This window comes from Uloborus diversus, chromosome 8, assembly GCF_026930045.1.
Source record: "Uloborus diversus isolate 005 chromosome 8, Udiv.v.3.1, whole genome shotgun sequence".
In the NCBI taxonomy this organism is placed as follows: domain Eukaryota; kingdom Metazoa; phylum Arthropoda; class Arachnida; order Araneae; family Uloboridae; genus Uloborus; species Uloborus diversus.
In genome coordinates, this window is record NC_072738.1 from 141,164,104 (window position 1) to 141,187,850 (window position 23,747).

The 23,747-nt window shown below is 35.6% G+C and overlaps 1 protein-coding gene across 1 annotated transcript; it reads right to left on the reverse strand.

Moving 5' to 3' along the window:
- Nucleotides 1–379: 379 nt before the first annotated feature.
- LOC129228185 (uncharacterized) lies at nt 380–21,935 on the reverse strand. Its single transcript, XM_054862848.1, has 6 exons — nt 21,731–21,935; nt 17,776–17,822; nt 6,192–6,308; nt 5,438–5,485; nt 4,166–4,219; nt 380–645 (listed from the first exon to the last, which is right to left on the reverse strand). Exons 1-6 carry the CDS (start codon nt 21,873–21,875, stop codon nt 472–474), a joined length of 585 nt encoding a protein of 194 aa, XP_054718823.1. The 5' UTR covers nt 21,876–21,935; the 3' UTR covers nt 380–471.
- Between the last annotated feature and the right edge of the window lie 1,812 nt (nt 21,936–23,747).

Here is a 23,747-nt window from a genome sequence, read left to right on the forward strand (position 1 = left end):
TCATTATGCGTTAGCTGTGACTATATTTGTTCAAATGATTTAGGAACTTTCCAGTTAAATAAGAATGGTGCTAAAAGCTATTACTTTTAACGTATTTAAGTTTCTCGGAAAGTCCCTGATTGTTTCAAAAAAAGTGACTGGCTTTTTTTGGGAAGGTTTCTGAATTCTTCAAATAGATTCCAGGTTAATTTCCGGAAGGTTACCGACTTTTAACGAGAAACTTTCCTCGTTTTTGGTCAGATCTCAGATATGATACATGCAGAATTTAGGCCCATTAGTTGCCTTTTAATTTCGAGGAACGTTTGTAAATTATTTTACAGTGTGTGAGGGATGTGGGGTTAATACAAAGAAATGAGAGACGTAATTTCCCATGCACATTTTATTAATACAAAACAAGCAGGTAGTGCTTATATGACAACAGAATAGTATAAACTGCTTGGGAGGGGGGGGGGGGTGATCCAGAAGTCGTTTTCACCACTTCGCCGGGAAGCTTTTCTCCGCATTTTTGAACTGATCCATTCCTTCCTCAGCCATTCCTTCAGCCATTTCTCCGGCTTTTTCAGCTCCAACTTCGGCCGCGTGAACGGCCTCGTTGGTGCAAGTGCCCTTAGCTGTGTAAACGCCTATCACTTCTTCAAACCTCACCTAAAAAAATGCGAAGCAATTTGTCAAAATACATGTTTTTAAACTGTGCCTCTTTTATTCTCTCTCGGGCGATAAAAAATAAAATATATATATATATATATATATATATATATATATATATATATATATATATATATATATATATATATATATATATATATATATATATATATATATATAAAAATAATAATAATAATTAATTTGAATTTTGATCTCTTGAATTCAAATTATGTTTTTCGCAATCACGAGTGTGTGTATGTAGGCGTGTGTGTTTATGTGCGTACGGGGTATGTGTATGTGTGTATAGGCATATGTGTTTGTGTCTGTGTGCAGGCGTGAGTGTGTGGGTAGTGGTGTGTAGATGTGTGTGTATGTGTAGGTGTCTGTACGTATGCGTGTGTATGCATGTGTTTGTGTGTGTATGTGTATGTGTTTGTGTATGCGTTTGTGTGTATGTGTTTTGTGTATGTGTTTGTGTATGCGTTTGTGTGTATGTGTTTGTGTATGCGTTTGTGTGTATGTGTTTGTGTGTGTGTGTACGTGCGTGTATGTATGCGCGTGTGTGTAGGATATGGACGCAACCTGGAGACGGTTTTCGCTATAGGAGCAGCATAGTGAGGCGGCCGGTCGACGGTGATGCTGCAGAGGGTGCTGGCGGGAAAATAAAATCATAGGACATCAAAACAGTCAAATGAAAACAATAAGCCATCGTGATTGCTCAAAAAAAAAAAAAAAAAAAAAAACGGCCAGAAAACGAGTAAAATTGAAGCAGAAGCGACCGTCATAAAATTTTGGTACAATTTCCGTTTTGACAACAGCTTGGAGATAAATTTTGAAATTTGGGGCCGGAAAAAACCCTTAATTCATTGTCAGTTTGGCGATATTACTGATGTTTGGCAAGGTAACCGTAGAGCTACTTGTCAATTGACTGGTGTGATTTCTATATATAGTCTCTAAAACTATTTTTCCTGTATTTGAGTCAAAAAAACCCTCTGTGTCCGGATTTAGAATGTTATGTTTCCAAAAAACACGAGATCAAAACATTTAAAATGTTACTCCTCCCTCAAGAAGGCGCTTTTTTACTGTATTGTTAACATTCTATTTAGTAAAGAAATAAATGTATATTCCTTTGTGCGGAAAGTAAATGACAATCAACAACGTTATGACGCACAAAACTAGCAGATTACTGCAGACACATGTTGTGGGGTTAGCTTTTTTAATGAAAAGTAGTGCAAAGACATCCGGTAAAGCAACGAGAATGAACAACAGACAGCTTAAAAAGTAAAAATAGCAAATTAACAAAACGAACAAGACATCCAGTTGAGTTCCATTTAGTCTTGTTTATTTCTGTGCAAAAATTTAGTCAAGTGCACTCTAGCCGCGCAAACATGGAACTTTTATGCCCCAGAAAAAACTTGCTTTTAACCACATTCCGGTTACTTTCCGGGTAAATAGGGATCTTTCTTCCTCCTGCCACCGATAGGAGTAAATGCGGCGTTTTTACCCAGAATGCATTTCTCGAAACGAATGTTTTACTAGCCGGGTTTAGTCGCTAAGGATGCTGGGTAAAACCGCTTTCTCGAATAAAAGGTACACGCTTTTTTCGCTTATGAACGGTTACTTTAAAACTTTTTTTTTTTTTCGGAGTTGGAGCGGGGAAATGCGAGGTACAAAAGTCTCATGTAAGCATGGCTACTGCTATAAAATATATGCACCCAGAAGGAAACTAGCTATCATCACCAAACTTAACTTGTAGGTAGCCTATGAGAAGATAAATGATTATAAATTTAGAACAAAAGATCGTTTTATCTTGAAGTTATGACATGACAGAGATTTCAAAACCGTAAGTAGTACGATGCACGTTTTTAAAGCAAGTACCGTTTTGAAACATGAAAAGAACAAGAACAGGTAGAGCAAATAAATTTATTGTCCAAAAACTACCACCCTTACGCTATTTAGACATAGCTCCCGTGATTTTCCAAGCATTTTTTTTTTTACGTGGTACAGGTTTTTTATACCTATTCCTTAAAAGCCGCCTGTGTAATAAACCATGGGGTAACATCTTTTCCAGGCTCATCATTGATGCTGTGCCATCGACCGCCAAGGAAAGAGAAACAAATGAAAGTTGCTGCGAGCGAGGTCGGGGCTTCCAGAGGATGTACAAAAACGTCCCATCGTAAGAGTTTTCATGGTTGACTACACAAGCGGCAACTTTCTACGAATAAGTATACAAAAACCTGTACCACGCTATTACAAAAACTTGGAAAATCATGGGATGAATGTTTAAAAATAACGTAAAGGTGGTAGATTTTTGTCCAATATTTTTTTTCTCTATCTGTATTTTCTTTTTAATTTTAAAACTCTATTTACTTTAAGAAACGTGCCTCATATATGCATGGAAGGAAGTACTAGGTTACCGATGTGGTATTTCTCTGTTTTGTTGCTTTGCTTGGAGATGTGCCATCAAGCTGGCTTAATTTTAAACGCTAATTTAACTTCAAATACCGAAATGTTGCCTAGTTTAGTAGCAATTCCAATCTAACAGATAACTTCAAAATTTTCTGAAAAATTGCCGCATTTTCATCCGAGATAATGAATAGTAGCTTCTCCGATATTTAACTTAGTGAATTAGTAGTCAGTTATCCGTAAGTGAGTTGACAGCTCAGTAGTTGTTTAGCTCTGTTGCCTACATGCTCTTCAGCTGTAATTTATCTCAGTGCTTTACTGTATTCGGGCATACTCCGGGATTTTAGGAGTTTACACCAGTTTCCTGTAAAAAACAAGTATTTTTGGGAGAAACCCTTTCTGGATCGCTATAAGTTCCATGAATGACGATTGAAAACTGTTGCGAAATACAAGTTTATCTGCCACTGTAAAAAAATATACTCAACTTCTTCATTAGGAGCTTCACTTTTAACTTAGATATCAACCTTCCGGTTTGACTGAGCCCAAACAAGGGCAAATTGCAATCTCTGGATATTGTAGTTTGTGAGGAGTTGCAAACAAATAAGCTACTCTGAAATTGCTTGCAATTCCGAATTAGCTTCTACCGTGTTTGCTTTGGGAGCTTTCCTGCTAAATCAGGTAGGTGCCAAGCTAATATTTTAAACATATCGTCGCCTCAGAGCAACAGTAAGATACCTTAGTGTTCTTCCTGGGATTAGATATCTTACTGTTGCTCTGAGGCGACAATATATAAGTTTTTACTGAAAGTTCCTGAGTTATCTCAGAATCTGATTTCTTCTAAAAGATATCAACGTATTTTCAAGATTGTTACTAGTTTTTAGCAGGGACTTTCCTGCTTGTTCCCCGGGTATTTTACTGGCAGGGATTGTCATATTTGCTGCCTATTCTTCCATTGCTGTCCAACGTCTTCCAGGAACGCTTCGAAAGTTTTTTTTTTTTTTACAGTGAAAATAACATTTACAAACTAAGGAATCTCGTTTAATTCCACGATGCGCTGCTTGCACCATTCTGCAAGAAAAGCGACCTAAGACTACAACCTCATAAGTATACTAACAGCTGCTTCTCCGGTTTTGATGCATTCTTCAGACTCTTGATCCTCGCACACATCCTGAAATAACAAAAAGTGAGATTCAGTCAATGACTTTTTCGCAATTATACTTTTACTCTAAGACCTCCAACACACGATGCAACTTAGTTAAGTCTACTTTTGAACGTGGAGTTATCGAATGTGTAATCTGGTAGAAAAGTGCAGGAATTTCCAGGGACGGATGCAAGGGAGGGGCGGCGGGGGCGATCGCCCCTTCCTTGAGAGACTCTCCCAGAGGTAATTTTTTCTAAAATGACGTTCAAAAACGCAAATTTAGACGAGTTTCATTGATGTTGGGAGAAGGAAGGTTTGGGTTTGCGACCCTATCTCGGAACTATTTCAAAATTAAAGTCAAAACTTTTGTGATCAAGCTTTTTAAAACCAGTATACATAGTAAAAAGTAAGTAATAAAAATCAATCGCTCCTCCCTTGAGAATTTTCTGGATCCGCCCTTGGGAATTGCCCGGCATCTTTTCCTTGAAAGGTCAACTCATCGGACATGCAAGACACATGTGCCGCTAGACTTCATATCCCGTTGAAGCAAATTTCTAGTTACGCTTCAGATAAATAAACTAATTGAGAATCAGCTCGGTTCAGTTTTAAGAGCGTTGTGAAGCAGCTGCTGAATAAATTCTGTTTATTAGAAGAAAAATTGATTTAACTAAGTTGCCTCGCATGAAAATAACGAAAAACGCCAATGAACTTTTCGATAAATTGATTCAGTTAACCGCTTCGTGTGTAAGATACCTGAGGGCGATTCTTGAAAAAATGTCCTGTGCGTAACGCTAAGTTTTTTATTTTATTCAAGTTACTATTAATTAAATAAGGGATTAATTATTATGCTACGTTGGTATAGTAAAGCATGTATCATTCCCCAATAGCATTATTTAAAGGCTTTGATTAGCTGGAAAAAAAAAACTTAGCGTTACGCACGGGGCATATTTTCGAGAAGCGCATAGGAGTGCATCAAATTTAGTGTTCCAATGCCCAGATATTATGAAACAACGGAGATAGCAACATAAACTAACTCAATGGCGTAACTAAGTGACGTTGGCCCGTCTCAGGGTGTAACACTTCCGAAACCAAACTCGAAATTATAACAACAAAGTCCCTTTTCAAAAATCTAAACTTAAGTAGAGACGGATTCATTTCAAATAATGATACAGTGATAATTTTACTGTAAAATTAATTAAGGATTAATTAATTTTATAGTGAAAAGTAATTAAAAAAACCACTTACGGCCCAATATTCACCACATCTTCTTGTAAATTCCTCGAAAGAATAACGCTGAAAAAGAACAAAAGTTGAACATGTGAAAAAGTGTTGAACTATTCCATTGTAAAACCTTTTTTGACACTAGTGCATAATATTTCTCTACGCAATCACTTCAGCTTTTAAAGCTCACTGAATTAAGCAAATATATTGTCTTAATTTAAGTGCAAAGAAATATTCCAACTGAAATTAACCGGCTGCTAGTTTTTTTTTTTTTTTTTGAAGTTTTTTAGAACATTCAGTAATATTTTAAGTAAGCTATAAAAAAATCAAGTGTATCGTAACACATTTATTTTCTCAAAGTTATGATTTCACAAATTTTATTATATTAGGTGAAAAGATAAACTTCAGCAGAAAAAATTTACTTTTGTACAACCCAAGAGACTAACAAAAGCCCAGATTGGATAGATGAGACAACACCACACTTACCGCACCCGTAGAGTGTGACTCTAGTGTGGTGTTGGTACTAGTATCTTATTATAGCTTGATGGTTTTAGCTTTGCAATTTCAGCTAGACATTCACAAGCCCTATGAGCTGAGAGTAAGTACATAATAATTTGTAGAAAACGCAATTTTAATAGATGGTGAATAAAGGATCATTATTTCTTTACAATACATTTAAGAACAGTAATAGAAAATAATAATGGTAAATAAATATTCTAACGATTACGGGGTAAAGAAGGTGTGTAACTTGTTCTAACCAGGGAGGAAAAAATATTACCTTTTGTTCTTCGCTTTGGGCACATTTGATGTCGGGGTAAGACTCCCAAAACTCTGGCGTGTCCTCAGCTTCGATGCCGCAGATGTCATAGAACCATTCCAGAACTTTGGCATGGAGCTGCAAAGGGTAATTCATAAGCTTAAAACGTGAAAGGAAATGCAAAGGTTCACTGTAAAAACGATTCAGAAACGTTTTTGGAAAATAATGGGCAGCTGATGTGCCCAATTTCTTCTAGTAGCATATCTTACAAAAATCAGGAACGTTTTCCTCTAAACTTCAGTAACCTTCCTAAAATATTCCGGAAGCTTCCCGTTTAAAGTCATTTGTATCACTGGAAGTAGAGAGTACGCTTTGGTGGACGTACTATAATGGCTTGGCACCTTCCTCGGTTTCCAGGAGAGCTCCAAAAGTAGTATTGCAAACACGGCCAAAGCGAAGACAGAATTGCAAGTTAGTATCAAGAATTTTGCTCGCCTGCAATTCTTCGCAAAGCTACGTTCTCCATAGATTGGATTGCACCCTTTGGATGCCTTATCAGTCGGGACGGGCCGCAACCGAACGAGAACAGGTATCCTTCATAAATACGCTCAGTTAATCTTTAAACTGGGAGCTAAAGCTATTTTTTACAACAGAGAGTAGTCTGCATTCGGACATTTTGTAGAAATTCAGGAAGCTTTTTGACAATGATACTTGATTTTTCCAAAAAGTGGATAAAAACCATATAAAACCTGAAACGTTGCACAGAAATAGTCAGTAACGTTTCGGAATTTTGTTACAGTGTTAAGGGCTTGGTACTTCTATCATTTTTAGTAGAGCGGTTTAAATACTCTAATACAGGGTGTCCAGGAAAGGACTCCCTGATTTCAAAATTAAATATCTCGAAAACAAAGGCCGGTATTGGGATAAAATAAACGGAATGTTTATTGTGAAACCCATAAAACTAATGTTCAGAAACTTGGACATCAGTAACAAAATAAAATAATAGTTTAAAAAACTAAAAAAACACGCTTTCGTAGCAAAATGAACTAAAAAGTGAAAAATAATCTTTGGATGATAGTAGTTGACCAATCACTTAATTTTAATGCAATACAAAAAAGCGTGGGGTGCTGTCTATTTACGTTTTTGCTTGGACAACAAATGGAAGAAATTCAAGGCAACTGATAAGAAGTCCCCCACGCTTTTTTGTATTGCATTAAAATTAAGTGATTGGTCAACTACTATCATCCAACGATTATTTTTCACTTTTTAGTTCATTTTGCTACGAAAGCGTGTTTTTTCAGTTTTTTAAACTATTATTTTATTTTTCTGTTTTTTAGTCTTATGTTGGTGAATTATCAGGCGACGAAATTATTTATAAAACGAGTGCGAGGTAATATCTTAAAGTTAAAACAAGGACATCCCGATGGGAAGCTACTGTGAGTCATCGATGTATGTTTGCGGAAATGATATTTATATTACTTTGAAAATTTTCAGATGCATTTGAATAAAAGTTTTGCTCAACAATGGTCCGATCAGCAATCAATTTCCAATTAAAGGCTCACCTAAATTTTGGCATGAAATTAGTTAAAAACAATTATATTTCATGTTCTAATTCGCAACTCCAACGAACTATAGGGGGCACTGAAGTCACTGTCTAATGGCGGACTTAAAAACTAAAACAAACGCACATGGCAACGAAGAAAATGCTAAAAGTATTGTGATTTTTGTTCGTACGTATGATTTTTTCGCTTTATTCTTTTTAAATTAATTTTCAAAGTCTTGTGGATATTCTGGCCCACGTAGAAGGAAATGAAAATTCAAGAAGCATTACTAAACGTCAAAGATTAATGCAAACTACGTGTTGTTGTTGCAAATCTCCGGTGTTTAGCAGCGCTAAACCAGGTCTATGAAATTCGTCACTCTCAAAAAATCCAACACCAACATTGGATCCGCCAAAAGATCCAACCTTGAAAGTCCCAGACAATTCAGTATATGTTCGGGGGTGGCTTGATGGTCGGCACACTTCACACAGGTTGAAAAAGTCTTTTTTCCATTGCAATAAGTCAAAGATTTTAGATGTCCACTAATGAGCCTAGTGATAGTCGTCTGATCTCGCCTACCACACTTGAGAGATAATGCACCTCCCGGGCACTTCGCCTGGTACCAATTATGGGTAGGAGGGACAGTCCAGGAGGACTTTGCATCTCTTTTAGCCTTAGAAAATAGCTCCAAGTAAGTCAAAGAATCAGGTGTATATAATGGCTCACCAGTCCCTTTTTTAGCCAAGATATCGGCCATATCGTTACCGTGAACATCAACGTGAGATGGAATCCACTGAAAATGCACCTCTCGAAAAGAAGAAATATGCTCCAGTTTGTTAATAATAGAAACACCAGTACCATCACCCACTTTATGCCAATTAGAGAGGTATTGGATGGAACTTCGGCTATCTGACAGAATCCAAACGGCTGAAGAGCCGGGAGAAGACAAAATTGAACCGAGCCCCTCATCGATAGCAATAAGCTCGATTCTAAACACTGAGCAACAGTCTGGATTTCTTCTGCTTAATTTTGTTGCACATCCTTGGAATAAAATATAAACACCACTACCAGGGCAGTTACGTTCATCCATACTACCATCCGTTACCTTGTATAACGTTATCCAAGTTTGTTAATCCAGAATTTTCGCTTTCACCAATTATTAAGGAAATAATGAAAACTAACATTATTTTGAGAAGCTCGAGAATACTACTAAGGGACGAATTAATTTCTGTAGCTGAAAGCAAACTAAGACACATCGATTGCGTTAATAAATACTCAGAACAAACTAGCCTGTGTTTACGTCAACAGGCACACGTGGAACGCAACGTGGCAATGTTTTAGTTTCATTTGCAGTTTTGTAAATCACCGCAAGGTAGCGTATTCGAGCGCTGGAGTTCCGAATTACCTTGGAACATTGGAACAAATTTTGTCTGATGCAGAAAAATTAAAGGTTTTTGTAAATATTTTTAAATAATTTTTGCGAGCATTTTTAAATGTATTTTTAAAAAATTTTCCTTTTTCACATTGTTGGATTTATGCCAAAATATTGATTAAAATTAGAGGAAACTAACAATTAAAAGAGTTAATTAATTAATTTGATTTATTGCATTGTCATCGGGTCTGAGGTCGCGTGCCAAATTTCAAAAGAATCTGATCGCAGGAAGTGAGTGAAATTTGAGCTGCAAGATTCCGTTACAAGATACATACATACATACATACCGGTGAAGCTAATAAAAGCGTGTTAATAATAAAAAAAATGGCCAACAAGGGACGCTGCTCGCTGTAACTGCAATGAAATTCCCATAAATAGTGCTGCGAAGGAGTTAGGCTCTTCAGCAGTAGTTTTTCCTCTCAGATGTTTTTAATTTACGTTAGAAATTATCGTCCAACCTCTTCGCAGCGCTATTTATGGGGACTTTTATTGCAATTACAGCGTGCATCGCTCCCTGTTGGCAAGTTTTGTTACTAACACAACATGATTTTTATGGGTTTCACAATAAGCATACCATTTATTTTGTTCCAATATCGGCCTTTGTTTCCGAGATGTTTAATTTTGAAATCAGGGAGTGCTTTCCTGGACACCCTGTATTAATTAGAGCCCCTTGAAAAGGACAGGCTGACTTATCCGACATTTTGGTTTCAAGACAAATTTGGATCCAACCTCGTTTCTAGTATTTATAAATACGTTATAATATTCGCTGGATGCTATGTCGTGAAGCAATTGATGATAAGTTGAGTAAAAGGTCACTTAAGGTGAATCTAGAAAGATAACTTCGTTTACAAATTCAACAAAAATGTATCTGGAAATGTTTACTCTAATAAACCTCCTTTTCACATCTTATTTATTTTTTATTTGTATTAACTAACCGTCTTCATCTACAGGATAAAATAATCAACGATCAATCAGGCAACACATTTAAAGCTTGGGCACCCGGTTTTTGCAATGAGACTTTTGTACGACTAATATTTTTTTCGCCCGAAAATTTTGGAACCAAAATGTCGGATAAGTCAGCTCCCCTTATATAGGAGCCTTAGTATTAATGAAAGTATCCCACTTGTGTACAGAGCGATCCGAAAACGGGCGAACCCCCTGTTATTTTTCCTATTAAATTACTTATGGGTAGACGACTCTTATACATAATTTCTTTGAGATCTTACCATGAAACCACACAGTAGCGTAATAATGATTTTTCTTAAATAAGTAGCAATTGAAAGAGCATTGTAAAAAAGGTTTATGGAAACATAAATTATCTGCCCTCATGACCCTGTTACGAAAATATGAGGTCTCGAAGTCTGTCGAAATTTTAAGAAAAGTCGCCAAATTTAGCGAGTTTCGGCGAGTAGAGGAAGACATTATTTCACACGCCTTGTTAATGGATGCAGTTGGTGGAATTGCGTAATCAATTTCTCGCCAAGTCTTTAAATTTGGCATTTTTTTTTTTTTTAATTTCGGGCGATTTTAGGATGTTATATCTTAATAACGAGAGCACGAGGGCAAATAACTTTTGCATCAAAAACGTGTCTTCATATACGTACTCATTTAATGGCTACCTACTTCAACCTTTTTTTCATTATTAGTGTGGTGTTTCCTGGGTAGGTGTCATAAACACCGGTAGAGTGTCATCCATATCGTAACATAACTGAATTCTGCACCACGTTCTGGCAGATGTTTTGCGACAGAATAACTAAGAATCACCGAAACTCTGTACAACATCTACGAGAGAATTGTGCAGAATTCACCTGTGTTTGGAAATGAATGACCTTCCACCGGTATTTATGACACTAAAGGCTTCAAGAAAACTTAGTATACCTTAGGTGTACCCCACCGGTCGCCACTTTAGTCGCTTCTTTGGTTGTAACCATAGACTAATAATAAGAGTAGACCGAGCTATGGCAACCCTTTTGCTGCTCATAAACCAAACCATGTGACTGGTGGATATCCTAGCAACAGCGGGCGTTGATCGTAGCAGACGATCAACGCCCGCGAGAAATAAAATAAATAGAATTGATGGAACACGGAAGAATGATCTTTTATGGAGTCCGATTTGTAAATTCGTTATTCTAAGTTGTAAATATTTTGCTAATATAGTGAGTTTTTCTTTAAGATAGTACTGTGCATTTTCTTTAGTCAATTTCAATAACTCTCTAAGCAAGGAAAGATGCAAGCGACCAAAAAGAATCGGCAAACGGTAAGATTTTTACCTAATTTAAGATACCGATTTACCGAAGTACATTTTTGTGTTAACGCAAAAACGTTTACGCCATTACGTTCACGCCAATGTTGACATAGCAGTTCCAAATGAAATAAAAGTTACTGAAAACTGTGATCAAAAACTAATTACTAATGTCAAAATAATGCAAAACTAAAAGAAAAACAGTTCAATCTCTGCACCTAGAAAAAAAAAATTATAATGAAAATACATTACGTCTTAAAATACATGTCGAGTGCCAAACTATAGATAATGTTGCCATCTAGCAACCATGCCGCCAAAGTTTTCGCCAAGCCTTCCACCAGTCACATGATGTATCAATGAACCAATTTTTTCATCAGCAAGTCTGGGAAAGCTCGGTCTACTCTTATTATTTGTCTATGGTTGTAACTTTACTTATCAATTTGATGGTTGCGTGTAGAGCACTTTCAGGCGTGGAACACTATCTCAAAAGACGACGAACTTTCTTGGTTAAACATTAAAACACATTTATTAAGAACTGGTGATTGCTAAAACGTTAAGAACAAATTAAATAGTAAACGCGAACATAACTAGTCAACAAGCCGCTCTGCACGAGCGCAGGGACACGACACAAGCTAACACGCGCGGAGAGAAACTGCTACTGACACATCAATGGCGGCTATTTTTCTGCCGCATTGCTGAGTGGAAGTGAAAGTTAGTATTTCTGGTGGAAGTGAAAGTTCGTATTTCTTGGTGGAAGTGAAAGTTCGTTATTTAGCAGAAAGTTACAGTTTATATTGTTGGGTTCATCACATACCTAATCATTTACCTATAACTAACATAATATTGAAAATATAACGGGTGTACGGCCACTTTTGGACAACATGCGTATAGTAGAATTTCTATGTCACATAAAAATAGCTTCACATATTAAACATAGAAAAGCGTCGCAGCTAAGAATAATAAATTAATGAAATTAGAGCAACAAGTTGAACTTTATTTATACCTGTGTCTCTGTGACGTAAGTAACATTTGCTAATGAATCTGGAATGCTCTAGAAGTTTTCTAGAATGAGAAAAACAGCGGAGAATGAAAGATTGAGTCGGACTTGAATCTTCGGTTATCAAATTATAAGAACCGTCGAGCCGACCAAACTTGTGATGTCGAGGATCGTGGCAATATAATGAATGCATTGCATTAGGCACACAACATTTTACAAAGAAGTTGTCTATTTGTGTATTTTACAATTAAAATGATAAATTGCAGAATAGTATGTACATTCAATAACAGTTGGGAAAGAAAAAGGAATCATTATTTATTGGCGACAGGTGTATCTGAAACGAAAGCAAAACCTGCATCTACGAGTACTACTTCTAAATCGAGAGTAAGGGAGGAACATTGTTACTCTGAGTAAACTTTAAATGCACATATCTCCGTCTCTATCTTTCGTTTTTATGATGTTGGTGCGCAAATTTTTCAATCTCACAAGCAGCCATTTTAAGCAGTTGTCTTTGCCGCAGTTTTTATTGCGTTAAAAAAAAAAAAAAATAACAAACAAAAAAGAGTCATTCCAATCCTGAGGAACCAGGTTTTCAAAAAAAAAAAAAAAAAAAAAACTAATCCAAAACGGATGAGCTTTTTGTGACAAATTGCCATTTTCAGACAAGTTTGCAGAAAATTTTGACGCACTAGAACCCTGAAATTTTAAGAGCTTAAAGTACAACTGGCTGTTAATACATTCAAATATTTTTTGTGAATTTGAGCTCATTAGATTATTTGTAGCACGCGTGTAAGCTCGTCAAATTGCCCGAGGAGGAAATTTTTTTCTTGGATTTTAGGTTGTCATGCGCTGTAACTCAAGTTTGTCACCTTTCATCTTCTTTTCGTTGGTAGCATAACATATTTTTTCCTATAAAAATAGTTTTTCTTTCCGGTGGTGTTCTTTCAGACAAGCATGAAAAAATAAGCTAGAAATACTTCTTTCAGTCGTTAGCGAGAAAATCTCGCTCTACAATGGGCGAATACCGTGGAAACCGGTTTATGGGCGATTCTCGAAAAAATGATGTCCAGTGCGTAATGTTTTTATTTTATTCAAGGAACTATTAATTAAAATAGAAAGTACCCGTCAAGGTATGACAGGTGAAAATTGCTTCTACTCTTCTACATTTGAGCGAAGCCGTGAAGCAATTGCCTGTTTAGCGATATTTTAATATTTAAAATTTTAACCCAAACTTCAGAGGATGAACCCTAAACTCCAGTAGGTAGCGTTCTTTCGTTTCTACATTCTCCTGAAATGACACAGTCTTACAAGTAAAATTGTTAAGTTGCCGGATCGAGTTCAGCCGTGTCACAATACAAAGTCGTTCCCTGCATGTTAAGCATTACCAAAACATATTATCAAATTATCATGCCGTGGCGCGAGTTTCATTGTTGAAACGCGTATTACTTAATCATCGGCTATTATTCATATAAGGATTGTAGAACGAGATTTTCTCGTGAACGACAAATAGTATTTCAAGCTCATTTTTTCATGATTACCTGAAAGATCACCATCTAATTACTATTTTTATAGGAAAAAAAATATGTTCTTTCTAATGGTACCAATGAAAAGAAGATGCAAGATGACAAACTTCAGCTACAGAGCCTTAAAAATAGGCTATATTGACAATGTATATTGACGATAAAATTACAAAGTACGAGCTCTTGAATCATTTTTGTTCAGAATTTATGACATTCTCAAATACAGGAAAAAGTTTCTCCACTGCGTTTTGTCAAAATTTTGCATGTGTGCTTCACAAAAGTGAATGAACTCAAACTCATCAAATTACTAAAACTTATTAGCAACCAAAAATACTTTAAACTCCTAAAACTTTAGACATCCAGTGAGATAAAATTTCCGCAACCTGAGCTTAAAAACTCGTTGGCGATTCGTTATTACCAACAGAATTTCAAGCTAATTTTTTTTTATCCTCAATCAAAAGAACACCATCGAAGAAAAAAACTTATTTAAAAAGGAAAAAATCTGATCTTCCTAGTGGTAGTAACGAAAAGAAGATGCGAGGTAGCTACAGCGCTTTAAAAATAAGCTATTTTTCACTTGAACGGTTTTGATAACCACTTTAGGTGGCAATATCTTTTAGAAAATAGGTATTTAAGCTCTGGCGCTCTAACGCATTAAAAACTAGTATGTTGTGGCCATCACGAAACTTTCTTCTATATTTTTCTTTCTTTTTTTTTTTCTGATCCCTCCCCATGCTTGACGAGGAAGCAATATTCCCAACAAAAACAAAATTACACATGCAAAAACTTGACGACCATCCCAATGTCTGAATTATTGCAAAAGCAAAGCAAAGAGCGAAAATTGAAAGTTATTTTAAAAGCCTTGCTTGAATTAATTACAAATATTTTATTTGTTAACAAACATAAGATGGCAACAGTTAAAAATTTTAAATCATTGAGATAATATTTCCGATCATTTCCATACAATTAAAATCACGAGAAATACGCAGACGACAATCTATTACGATTTATCTTTCTTATTGTTGCATTAATAAAGCTATTTTTATTCGCAAAAAAAAAAAAAAATCAACACCTCTTGGAGCGATTGGCGTCAAAATTGAACCAAAGCCTGTTTACGTATGGATTCACATATATTCCAAATTTCAACCAGAACGTAGCATTACTTCTTGAGATAGGGTACTCACAATGGAAAAAAAGAACGGGCGATTGCGCTACCCCCTTTTTAGCTGTTGACACCAAAATAAAATCAGCTCTTATACCCACTAAGGGCTACTTGCCGATAAATTTTTCTTTCATTCCGTTCATTATTTCTTGAGATACAGCAGTCACAATTGACGACAAAAAAACGTTCTATAGCTCAACCCCCGTTTGAGTTATTGACACCAAAATTGAATCAGCACCTGTTCCTAGTATTGACAACATATGGACCAAATTTTGTTTGATTCCGCCAGTTACTTCCTGAGGAATAGCAAGCACGCGTAACTCAAAAAACGTCCGATTGCTCCACCCCCCTTTGAAAAAATTCGCGCCAAAAACCAATGGGCACAAGTTCACATACGGGCACATATGTGTACCAAATTTCGTTAGATTTCATGCGGTAGTTTTTGCTGTAGAGCGGCCACAAAAAACTGGTCACACACAGACTTGACACACATACATACACAGACACACACATACATACATACACACACACACACACACACACACACACACACAGACAGACATTTTCCAAAAATAGTCGAAATGAACTCAGCACACCTCAAAACGTTCGAATCCGTCAAAATTCGAAAATTTGCACGAATCCAATACTTTCTTCTATATATTAGATATAGAAGAAAGTAATAAGTATTTTTGCAATACAATCATGAAGTATGATCCTGTAAATTATTTTTGTTAAGATTTTATGACAACCTAAAATCCAGAAAAAAAAAAAATTCCCCGAGTTAACACGCGTGCTTTAAAAAAATCTAACGAGCTTTAAGCTCCAAAATTTTCAGGATTCTAGTGTGTTAACATTTTCTGCAAACTTAGTCTAAAAATGGCAATTTGTCACAAAAAGCTCTTCCGCCATTTTGGATCACTTTTTTGGGAGACCCTAGATCCTCAGGATTTGGATCTTTGAAGCTGAAATTTTGCATAGGTTATTTTTAAGTGTATCTCTACGCCATTATAATTTTTTTCCCCAATCCGGAGATGGTCGAGCTGGCTAGGACGATTTGAAAAATTAATTCAATTGACGTAGAATGACTTAAAAGGTGTTCTGTGATCAGACGACAAAACAATTATTAAGTTTTCAATTTCTTTCCAAACGTATTATATTTCGGTAGTGATATGGGTTTCCTCTTTTTTTTTTTTTTTTGTATATTAAGTTACAAATTACCGTTAAGTAGTTTTTTTAAACCTAACCCAAAAAACTCACTTGAATTTTCTTTTCGTTTTGCCTCTGCAGGGAACTGGGTGACACTGTATTGACTAATTACTGACAAATGATAGGGCAATAAATATGTTGTTAGCTATTTAGAAGTGACAAAGTTAATTACCATTTCTACTTTCCTATTAGCTCAATATGGCGATGCTATTGTTAGAGGTTATTAAAATTGTGATTCCTCATGTAAATGTCACACACTGAAAAAAAAATTCCGAAACGTTCCTGAGTGTTTCCGTGTTACGTTTCGGGATTTCAATGGTTTTTATCCACTTCCTGTAAATATCAAGTATCATTGTCAAAAAGTTTCCTGAATCGCTACAAGTCGCACGAATGCAGACATCTCTCTGTTGTAAAAAAATATGTTTAGCTCCCAGTTTAAAGATTAACTGAGAGTATTTATAAGGTGTATCGGCTTCAGTTCGACAATGGCTCGTCCAGACTGATTAAGCTCCCCAAAAGAGCGAATACGTTTGTAGACTACGTAGCTTAGCAAGAATTGCAATCAAGCGGGATGCTCAATACTTGCAATCCTGGCTTAACTTTAGCCATGTTTGCAATACTGCTTTTGCAAATGTCTTGATTAAGTCAGGAGGTGCCAAGCTGTTATATTATCCCTACTTAAGATTACTCTGAAGTTCCGGAGACACGACTGGCTTTAAATGGAAAGAATTCTGGGTTTTTCAGGAAGGTTACTGAATTTTAACGGAAAACGTTCCTGGTTTTTGCGAGATATGTTACTGGAAGAAATTGGGCACATCAGCTGCCTATCATTTTCCAGGAGCGTTTCTGAATCGTTTTTACAGTGCAGCAAGAAAGATCAAACGTCAGACAAGTGTCGCTTCTTTCCCAAACAAAATTATAAACAAATTTAATATTTTTCAGAAATGTTTATTTTTCTCTTACTGTTTTTTTTTTCTCTTATTGTTATGTTTTCTGCTATTTTTATGTTGTAACACTGTGCGCCCTTATCCTGTACCAGATACGGGACTAAGGGTAACGATCGACTAATTTAATTACAGTGCAATTTAAATCAAGTAGTTGCTAATGATGTTCATGTTTAAATATTTTTAACTAAAAAGAGATTATTATAGTTTATGTGCATGTCGAAAATATGCTGATTAAAACAATATTTTCGGCGCTGCATTCTAGTTTTTTTTTTCTTTGTAGCAGAGTACCCCACCTTTTTCTGCATCTAAAAAATACAAGAACTTTTTTCCTCTTTTATTTAGTCTGAGCCCTAAGGAAGAAATAATAAAAAGCAGGGCTGCGGAGTCAGAAGTCGAAGAAGTAAAATTTCAAGATTCTGTGTCGGAGCTGGAGTCGGACAAGACATTTTCCCTCCAATTTCGCAGCTGTGGTAAAAAGCACCAAGGAAAAACGATAAATGAAAAGAGCTTAAGTTCGTTATTTTGTAATAGTAATAAATATAATATGTGTATATTTACACCAGGGCCCGCATTGTCAGCTACATCCTTGAATGCCCATACATCACCTGAAAGTAAAAGAAAGATGAGTGATATTCATTATTAAAAAAGAGAAAAATCTGTACCACGAAGTCCTACAATACGTTTATAGTAGGGGAATGTGGAGCAAAGTGAACTAGTTAAGATACCGTATTTTATTTAAAAATAGAAAAGCTGGGTGTTTGTTTTGAAAATTACAGTTCATAAAGAGATAATAATGTTTTTGTAATAAAACTTGAATTGAAATATTATTTTAATTTTTTCAATAATCTTGTATCTTTGAATTAAAGTGGAAATTTTTTTAAAATATTTTTTGATGAAATACTTTGTATTTCATGATTAAGCAGAATTTTTCTTTTTCCTTTTTTTTTTTTGAAAATTAGTAGGTAAATAAAAGAAACAAGTTTTAAAGAAATAAATTGATTAAGAAGTGAGTAAAGAAACAAGTGAATAAATTACGAAAGGAAAAAGAAAGTAAAATAATGAATGAATAAATAGTTGAATGAATACTTAACAATTATTTTCAAAAATATAAAAAATCATTGCTTAAATAAATACATGTAAAGTAAATGAGTAAAGAAATGAAATAAACTACTTTAGTTCCTCCATCACTTTGCCGCGTATGTACTTGAAAAATTATTCCAAGCATTTAAAATTGAAAAATGCCTACTATTTATTAATAAATACTGAAATCCCCAATAGTAGGGGTCAATTTATTTTAAAATTCTATCAATAACTTTAACATTTTAAAATAATGAAATATATATCTGATCCACAAAAAATTACAATAGAAGCATCTAATTTTGAAAATGACTCCAATTATCATACACCTCGAACTTTAAAAATATTTAACCACACTGTAATAAAATTCTGAAACGTTCCTGAATATTTCTGTGTAACGTTTCGGGATTTCAATAGTTTTATCTACTTCCGGGAAAATCAAATATCGTTGTCATCAAGTTTCCTGAATTGCTACAAGTTGCACGAATGCAGACTTCTCACTGTTGTAAAAATATTTTTTCTCCCAGTTTAAAGATTAATTGAGTGTATTTTTAAAGTGTATCGGCTTCGGTTCGAATACAATCCGTCCGTGCTGATTAAGCTCCCTGGGGACGCAGAAGTATGAACTACGATGCTCTGCAGGAATTCCAAGCGAATAATATTCTCGATACTCTCGGAACTTTCTTAATAAATCAGGAAGGTTGCCAGGCTGTTTTATATACCTGCCTAAATTTACAATAAAGTTCCAGGATCACGACTAGCTTCAAATGGAAAGATTTCTGATTTTTCCAGGAAGCTTCCGGGATAATTTCAGAATGGTTACTGAATTTTATCAGAAAACGTTCTTGGTTTTTGTAAGGAATCTTACTGGCAGAAATTACGCTCATAAGCTGCCAATTATATTCCAGGTACGTTTCTGATTCATTTTTACAGTGCATTTACCGACTGGAATTCACTATCTGTTCAATAATGTAGTTCAATTATTGACTGATCGTGGAACTGAAAATAGAGAACAATGTATTACAATTTCACTTTCCCCACTGTTTCACTTAGTCTTCCTTTCCCAACTTGAATGGCGACGGATGGTAGAGGAAGTAAGCCTAAAGCGGGTACCTAAACTTTGATAGTCAGAAAAAGGTTCTGTTTACACTTAGGCCCTTTTCTGGCATTCATAATTTTCTTTAGTTATCACTGTTTATATTTAAGCTGGCTGTGTCGCCCGGCTTTGCACGGTCCATCTCGAAAGTAAAAGTTCTGTCACGTGACGCGAGTTCAACACTCAGGCTTGAACCAAAAAAAAAAAAAAAGTCATTGAAATTGTGCGGCAAATTGCGGAAAACCCCCAAAAAGTAAACATTTTAAATCCCCTGATTACAGGAAAAGCCGCAGAACAAAAACAAGAATTTTACCTGTTCGTATTCGAGAAAAAAAAATGGCAACAGATCTTTCATCTCAATGATTTGCTTCACCGCTATACATTTTAATAAAAGCGTTGTTGCGGAAAGTTGAGATGAAGCACTGAATAATAATTTGAATGGAGAAAAGCCTTCGAAAAATAGGAATTTGATTTTGAAATCTAAGAGTCATAACTAAGAGTTTTTAATGGATATCTCCGCTAATTATTATCGGAGGATTATGTTAAATAGCCAAACATGAAGACGGGAAGATTACGCATCCATCGATACCTGGTTCGATGGTCAGTTCACTGTCGTTCGGGAGAAGAAGCTTGGACATACATAGATACCCTCAGTTTTTAATTATATAAGAGATGAAAACAAAAAACTTAACTCTTCAAAATTCCGCCTCGCCGCCGGGGGTAGGCCTAAAGCGGGTAGTTAAATTAATTAAATGGTCAAATTATGCCAAGTCGGACGGAAATGCAGCTCAGAGCTCTGATAGACAATGCTATCCGAATCAGTGAACCCATTTTCAATTGTACGAAGTTCAGTTTATCCGCAGTTGCTTCAGATTCAGTTACGATCCACCCAAAGCGGGTGAGTCTTTGTATTTGTGTGGGTTGTAATCGGAATCTCATGACACCAGAGTTGTTTTCTTTTGTATTTACTGACCACTTACAAAATAAGCTGAACTAATAGGTCTTCAAATAATTTGAACAAATAAAGGCCTAGCCGTTTTTCCCAAGGACATGAATTTATTTCATTGTATAACTTTAAATCTAAGTCGCGAAATGCAAAGACACTTTTTAAATAACATTCATAAATGTCACAAAAATAATGCTTAATATTAAAAAAGGCATATTAGGAACCATTTTAGAGTTATCAGAATTTAAAACACTTGGTTTTTTTTAAAATGAAAACAGCAAAAAAAAAAAAAATGTTAGCGTCTTACCTTAAAAATGGGTACGCTCGAAAACTGGTTAGTGCCCGTAATTAGTCAATTTCAGAAGATTCTTAAAAGTCCCTCTGATTCTTACCAGCGATGAAGAAGCCGCAAATGCAAAACCCTACCCACTTTGCGCTGTTACTTCCCCCTACTTTAAAAAAAAAAAAAAAAAAAAAAAAAACAGTTAAATTTACTTCCTATTTTTAACCATTCTCTCTACCCTGATAAATTTTATTATGATCATTGCATTCTATGCTAGGATAATTTGATGTTTTTATTTCTTTAAGTCCTTATGTGCAGCTGAACTTACATGCCAAACGGTTTGCTTGTAAATGCATAAGACATAAAGTTTTTTGAACTTTCTAAGTTGATTAGAACGTACGTGATTAACGTTTAATGTAAATGAGAAAAAAACTCGGATTTTTCGTGGTTTTTTTTTTTTTTTTTTTGGAGTCTTTCTTTTTTTTTCCTTTTTTTTAAAGATTTTTTTGTTATTGAAGGAGAAGGGGGGTTTTCTTTCGACTTCGGGTTTCCTGATCAAAATGTCTACTTTCTTAATTTTACTTCCCTCCTTTTCTAATGCATATTTGGTTTACTTTCAATAAGTGGCTCCAATTTCATTCAATGTTTTAAAGTAGAACATCTTATGCACGTTACTTTTTAAAAAAAATAAAATTAACGATTTTTTTTGTTTAATGACTTAATTATAACATGTCTTTGAAATAATTTAGCATGTTTACATTGAAAAGTATTAGTTAAACTGAAAAAAAAGTACATTTATTTATTTTGGTAATAATCTCAAAAAAATAATGGATTTTTAAAAACTATAATTTTGGCCAGCAGTATAGAATGCTTGACATTTTGGATTTAAAAAATAACAAACATGCAAATGTAATTTTAAAATTCCAGAGGGTCATTTTCCATTTCCGACGAAGCTAAAGTTTTACTCAAATTATATACCCTGAAATACACTTGACTAACTTTTTGAGGCACATTTCTGATCTCCAATAAAAGAGGTGCACTTGCTGATGCGTTAAAAATATCTCTGCTGAGCAAAGAATAAGATAATTAGAAACCTTTGACACAAACTTACGTTCGGTACAAAGGATGGCATAGAAGCACAAGTACAGTTCTTCTTCTTTTATTTCTCTATTATCCTCTTGAGCTTGTGAGAAAGAAGTGGAATAATAGAGCATTAGCACCAAGAACACTTCAGCAAAGACAATTAACCCCTTCATAGTAAAAGCTCTAAATTAAGGAGTACTCATTCGACTCCTGGATGAAGCAGAAATGAACGAAACAGGAAACTTTTAAATAAATCCATTGTAATTCCGTGTTTTGAAGAGCATGAAATATTGGACAAAATAAGTTTTCCGTGCATGTCCGTGAATAAGGTCGACAATATATGTCATTCATTCGTTTCGTACCATTTGTAAATTCAGCAAAGAGTAAAAAGTTGTTAACAATATTGAAATAATATCTATTGAAATCGTTATTTGTTATATTTGTTACATCTTTTTAATTTTTTTTTTCGAGTTCACACGGATTCTTTGTTGTTGTGGCTTATCCTCCAGCTGTTTGACGAAGCCAGACAAGATCCAAAAGACCTTTGACCTTGAGAAAGTCGAGGACGAGAAGAGAAGAAGAATACTTGTTCTCTTTGGAAAGTCCGAAAGAGTCCAGGATGAGCACAACATTAACTTGCTACGCTTGACACTTTGAGCAAACCGCAGAAATATTTCTGCCCTCAAAAAACGAGAAGATTTTAATGTGATCGGATTTACTAGTTTTGAGGAGCAACATGCGTTTTGACAATTTTTGGTTAATTTCTGTACGTGAGTTTGAACGATTGTTTGTGAAAGCTCCAGCTCAAACAGTGCTACTTAAAATGGAACGAAACTTGGTATAGGTAAGGCCCCTATAGTGGAGGAGTCGACGCATCCGCCATTTTGGAGCAAACTTGATCCAGTGCTTCGTAGCGATAGCATTGCTGCTGATGTTTACATTTCTTTAGCATGTGTTAAATTGAGTCAAATAGGTGGTTGTTCGGCTGTTAATTGTGCAAACAGCTCCAAAAGAGGATAATATAATCCAAAAGAAATGGATAATTAATAGCCGCGAAGTGACTCGCAGCCTGGAAACGACGCCAACTGTTTACAAAATTTCGCCAATGTTCACCTTCGCTCTCTGACTCTCTTGTTCCCTGTTAGGCGAATGATTGCCAATAAAAGTAGCTTTCCCTGTTATACGCTTGCTCCAAAATAACAGATGCGTCGGCCTCTCCAGTTATAGGGTTCGAGGTATAGGTGCACCAGGTACCCTGATGAGAACTAGTCGGATTAGTTCTTCAAGAGGTGGAGCAATACACTGCAAACCTTTTTGAACAAGAGGGCACTTGTCTCCCCTTTTAGCCGCGTTTACATGGACATTTTCTGCCCCGAAAAAAACCTACTTTTAACCACATTCTAGTTATTTGCTCGGGAAATGTGGAGTTTTCTTCCTCCTGCTATCCACTGGAGTCAAAGCGGGGCTTTTACCCAGAATGCACTTCGCAAAACGAGTTTGTACACTATCTAAGAATAGCCGCTTCTCGGATACACGATACAAGCTTTGTTTCCATGTGAACAGCTTATTTTCCATCTTTTTTTTTCGGAGTTGGAGCGGGGAAATGCGAGGTACAAAATACTCATGTAAACGCTGCTCTTGAAACACACACCATTTTGGAAAAGTTTTCAAACAATTATTTTAACACGCACACTTTTTAAGGGCTTTTGGGGACTCATTCGAGACCATTTTTTGAACACTGACGCGTTTCCCTTCTTTTGGAGCTGATTGTATCACATTTTTCACTGAACTTGTGAAACGCTCCTTTGATTATAGTATACAGATAGTTTTAGCAGTTCGTTTTACAGCAATCTCGAGGGGCCAGTCTTTTTTCTTGTCCATCGCAGAAACCTTCAGTGAAAGCTTAGAAAAGTACACAGTATTAGCTAGGCACCTTCCTGATTTCCCATGAAGGACCCTTCAGCAAATATGGTCGAAGCTAAAACGGAATTACAAGAGCAACTCCTTGAAAACTATCAGGAGACTCAGAGGCGTATATATGTTTT